Source organism: Platalea leucorodia (assembly GCF_965183815.1).
Source record: "Platalea leucorodia genome assembly, chromosome: 19".
NCBI lineage: Eukaryota > Metazoa > Chordata > Aves > Pelecaniformes > Threskiornithidae > Platalea > Platalea leucorodia.
Window position 1 is genome coordinate 7,182,897 of NC_138841.1, and position 4,933 is coordinate 7,187,829.

Below are 4,933 nucleotides of genomic sequence, written 5' to 3' on the forward strand. Positions count from 1 at the left end.
CTCCCTCCCCCCGCCGCCTCCCTCCCTCCCCCCGCCGCCTCCCGGTACCTCACGGCGGGCGAAGGTGGCGGCGCCGGGCAGCAGCACCCGGGACCCGCAGCGCTGGCACAGCACCGCCTTCAGGTTCCGGCCCTGCGCGCACACCAGCTCGGCCGAGCCCGGTGCGGCGGCGGCGGCGGGAGGAGGAGGAGAAGGAGGGGGCGCCGCCGCCGGCTCCATCCCGGCGCAGGCCGACGCCATGGCCGCGCAGCCGCGCTGGTGCCGCCGCCGCCCGCGGGGCGGGGCCGTGACGTCAGGCGGCGCCGTGCGCATGCGCGGCGCGGAGGGGCGGCGGCTTCGCCCCTCCTCAGCGGCGGGGCCGGGGCCCGGCGGCCTCCGCCCGCAGCTCGGTGCGGGCGGGCAGGGCCGCGCCGGGGCCGGCAGCTGCCGTGCTGTGAAGCGGCGGGGTTTAAATGGGCCCTGAGCGCCCCGCCGGGCCCGTGGTGCCTGAGGTGCCTCCCGCGGCCGGGGGGTGCCCGCCGCCAGCCCCCCGTGAGCCGCTGCGCCCGCACGGGTGGAGCGGGGGGCCCTGAGGGAGGTTCCCGGCCCCGCTCTGCGATGGGCGGGCAGCGCGGGCCGAGCGGCAGCGCGGTGCGGAGCATCCCTGCGTGCAGCCGGGCTGCGGGCGGCCGGTGGGGCCCGGCAGGGACGGTCACCTCCCGCGCACGGGGAACTGGAGACGCTCCTGCTACAGCGGCCGGAGAAAGCAGAGCTCAGCTGATGCTGGACAGAGGGAAGTTGTTTCCCTGCGAAGCCGCTGCGCATATTTTGCATGTAGCGATTGCATCAGCGTTTTTGAGAGCCTGGGCTATGCTCTTTTCCTGCTGCACACAGCAGCTCGCTTAGCTGCTTGGTACTGAGAGACCCCCTCAGAAATGGGGAAGGAGAGGGGAAGAGTGCGCTGAGAGGGGCAAGGTGCTGGCATTCAGAACAAAATGTTTTCCAGGAGAGGAAGCCCGAGTTCAGCCGGAGCCTGAAGAGCCTGGGAAAAGCAGGAGGCCGTGTCAGCGCTTACAGGCAGCAGCGCTGGAGACGAGGTCCTGGGGCCCAGGTGGCTCTGGGGCTTGCTCTTTGCTGGGCATCTTTGAGGCACCGTGGCTTTGTGCTGATCTCGGGACCTGCTGCTAGCAGCCAGCTGCTCGCACTGCTGGAAAGATTGAAGCGGGCCTGTTGATTGTAGCCACTGCTTCTTCAGGGGGTAAAACAGATCCCAGAAGAGCCCTGATTCTTGCTTTTTCCAGACCATTTACTGTAAATATACGCCGTCCTCCTGCTGCCTCGCTGTGCCCCCACTGGCTGCTCCTGAAAACTCTCAGGAGAAGCCAGAAATGGGAACTAATGTTCAAGGTGCTAAATAAAGGTACGGGATTTCATCAGCATTCCAGCTGCTCGCCTCAGGCTCCAGCCTTGAATGCTGCATCGTCAGCCTCAGCTCTGCTCCCTGCCACGAGCTGCCAGGTGAGCGTGGCTGGTAGACACAAACCCCACAGTCCTGTGAAGCAGGTCGGTGTTTGTAAGGCAGAAACAGCGTATGGGGCATCGGAGCTCCTGAGCCATCCCCAGGTGCATGCTGGGGAGCCAGAGGGGGGCAGATGCAAAAAGGGTGGGGTGAAGCTCAGCAACACCCGCTGCAAGCAGCCGTGCGGCACCTGCTGCTCAGAAGCCACTCGCGCAAACCGGCCACGGAAAGGCCTGGATTTGCCTGAAAGAGGCAACAAATGTGGCTGGTGGCTGAGCAGGAGCCGGGGTGGCTGCGTTCGCTGAGGAACTGCGCTGAGGTGGGGGCTCTGCACTCGCAGCGGTTCAGCAGTGGCTGGCCCAGCCGCGCGACTCGGCGACAGCTCCGGTGAGCTGGAAGGGCTGAGGCCTGGTCCTGTCCTCGCTACGGTACGGTGACTTCCCCTAAAGAGCGGTGACAGAGGGGGCTCGGCTGGGCTGTGCTGGAACGCTGCAGGGGGCAAAGAGGACGTTTCTACGTGTCCTCAGTTCTGCCGTCTCCAGTTCCCACCCTGAGCGACTTTGTTCAGCGTTCCTCTGCTGCTGCGAAACGCCAGGCGCGGGCAGCGGGTTGATCTGCAGAGGAGGTTGTGCTGTCAAGTTTCTGCATCCTCCCTCGCCCGAGATGGGCCCTCCTTCCACGGGGTCCGGTGCTTGTGGCACCAGAGGGGGGGTTTCCTGCGGGTCAGCGGTTCCCTGCTACCACCGTGCAGGAGTTTCCTGCAGAAACAGACGGTGCCCAACAGCGGCTGGGGACAGGGATTCACATCTCTGCAGCCAGAGCAACTCGGGGGCTCAGGGAGTCACAGGATCCCTGTGCTTGGAGATACTCTGGACTCAATGGAACAAGGTCCTGAGAAACCCGATCCAAACTGGATCTCCTCCAAGCAGGATTACAGACCACCAGATTGCCTCTCCCAACCGCAAATATTCTTCAGTTCTGTGATTTCTTTTCTTCTTGTGTAACTGCAAACACCACTCTTACAGAAACGACCCAGAGTGAACGTGCCCGGGAGCCCTGGCTCCGTCCCTGCTCAGGCAGTGCCCTGTGTCCTCAGAGCCAGACGGCCCGTGCTGCCTCAAAGGCCCCTGAGCAGCGACAGTTTGGTTTTGCTTACCCCCTCCAGAGCTTTGAAGCCTCCCAATGGGCCACTTCTCCTGCCTCCCGTGACCAGCCGAAGGAATCATAGAATCATTAAAGTTGGAAAAGACCTCTGAGATCATCATTGAGTCCAACCGTTACCCTAACTGCCTGGCCCACCTCTAAGCCATGTCCCTCAGCACCACATCCACACGTTTTTTTGAACACTTCCAGGGACTGTGATTGCACCCCTGCCCTGGGCAGCCTGGGCCAGGGCCTGGCAGCCCTTTGGGGGAAGAAGTTTTTCCCAATACCCAACCCAAACCTGCCCTGGCGCAGCTTGAGGCCGTTCCCTCTCGTCCCATCGCTTGTTCCTGGGGAGCAGAGACCGACCCCCCCGGCTCCAGCCTCCTTTCAGGCCGTTGCAGAGAGCGATGAGGGCTCCCCTCAGCCTCCTCTTCTCCAGGCTGAGCCCCCCCAGCTCCCCCAGCCGCTCCTCCCCAGCCTTGTGCTCTAGCACTGCCCCTGCCTACACGTTTGCTGCATGCAGGAGGTTGCAGTGGAGGAGGCATGAAGCAAAGGCCCTTTGCCTCCCTGATCTGATGTAGCATGCCATGAAGTAACACGTTTGTAGGGCTTCAGCTTGATTGTATTAAGTGTGCACGCACTAATTTAGATGGTAACACAGTACGCAGGGAGCGAGATCCTGGTCAGATGAGGGGAGAGGAAAGCAAGCCCTCTGCCTGGCCCAGGTGAAGTCCGTTCAGGTTGCACGGCAAAAGCTAACAGTGTTGCATCAACACTTACCTCGGTACCACCTGCGAGTCAAGTTCACTTGAGATGAGGCTTTCTTGGCACGATCCGCTTCCCGTAAAACCCCGCTGAGTGGCACAACGCTACACCGCCGCCTCCCCGCCCGGGGTCCGCGACTGCTGCCGAGCGAGGCTGTGCGGAGCTGGGCGGGTTGTTCAGCGCCGGTTGCTGGTGTGGGGCTTGTCTTTGTTACAGTCCTCTGGACCTTCTCAAGAAAGAAAGAAAAATCTACAAAACCCGAAGGGATCTTTAGCCAGTTCTTAACGTTCTTGGGTGGGAGCTGTCTGGTGTCAAAAATTCTGCATTTTAGCATTTTCTTGTAGATTCTTCATAGAGCTTCTTCACTCTTACCAGTCTGTGAGAATCAATACCAGCTGCTTTCCAAGCAGAACATTTTGACCCTTTGTTTTACCTCCATCAGTAGCCGGTAAGTTTTCTCGTCTCCAGCTATGCACAGGTGCAGACCATTCTGAAGATTTATATTGTTCATTATCTAGCTGGAAATGCCAGTTCCTCTTCAAACCCTTCAGTACATCTTGTCCCGGAAAGGCAGCGATGGGTCTGCTGGCCGTTGTCATGGGGTAATGTCCTGCTGTGCCCCAGTTCCGATGCTGGCGCTTCCGTCTGCCGAGCTTCACCAGAACCGCACACCAGACACGTTTTTTCCAGCACAAGTCACTTACGGAGCTGAATCCCCCCCGAGGCCTTCGCAGGAGAGCAGGGCTGGTTGGGGAAGGGAAGGAGGAGCTCCTGACAGCTCCCGGTTCAGTACCGGAGCCTGGGAACTCGCTCTCCGTGCACCCGTCTCCCTGCAGGTGTCAGAGGGACACAGGGCAAGACGGAGCGCGGTACGAAATCAGTGAGTGCTTCCTCGTGAATGCTGCGCTCTCCCAAACGGGGCCTTTTACCTTTTTGGTTCCTCACATCCTTCTCGCTGGCTGAAGAGTGACGGGGAAGTTCATCCTGCGGGAGGTCTGTCAGGAGCGGTATTTAAACGCTGGGAGAGCAGGACAGGCGTTTACTAGGGGAGCAGGCAGCGGGGAGAGCGTTCGGGGTCATCGAGGGCTGCTGGGGCAGGATGCTGCAGTTTGCCTTGAAATCAACAGAGGGTTTTGGAGAGGTATTTTGTAGCTACCCCATCAACAGACGAATTAATACTGGGCTCCATTCATCACACATTTCCCTGGCGGACAAAGGAGCTGTTATTTTTTGCAACTGCAGGCTCTATTATAACAGTATTGTCACAGTCTTTTCCTCATCTCCGCTGCCACGCTTTTCTCAAGCAGATTTTCCCACAAATTCACCCCCAGTTAGCAAGTCCTCCAGGCCCGATAAGTTTTTGTGCCATGGATCTCACCAGATGGAGCAGTTGGTTTTTACTACCACACTGAAGCTGCAGGGCAGAGGCACAGCCGAAGGTGGCTGCCGGCTCTGACACGGGGCTGGTGCACGCCTGCACACACCAGTTCGACAAATGTCTTGAAGGTAGAGAACAGAAGCTAA

General features: G+C 60.2%; 1 protein-coding gene across 2 annotated transcripts in view; it reads right to left on the reverse strand.

Moving 5' to 3' along the window:
- RABIF (RAB interacting factor) overlaps positions 1–241 on the reverse strand; it is a 4,241-nt gene extending 4,000 nt beyond the window's left edge. For both annotated transcript variants that reach the window (XR_014230172.1, XM_082330181.1), the window contains exon 1: positions 49–241. Coding sequence is in view for 1 of the 2 variants with exons in the window: in XM_082330181.1 (XP_082186307.1) it covers positions 49–240 (192 nt within the window). In the remaining variant the exon portion in view is untranslated. The remainder of the gene's footprint in view (positions 1–48) is intronic.
- Between the last annotated feature and the right edge of the window lie 4,692 nt (positions 242–4,933).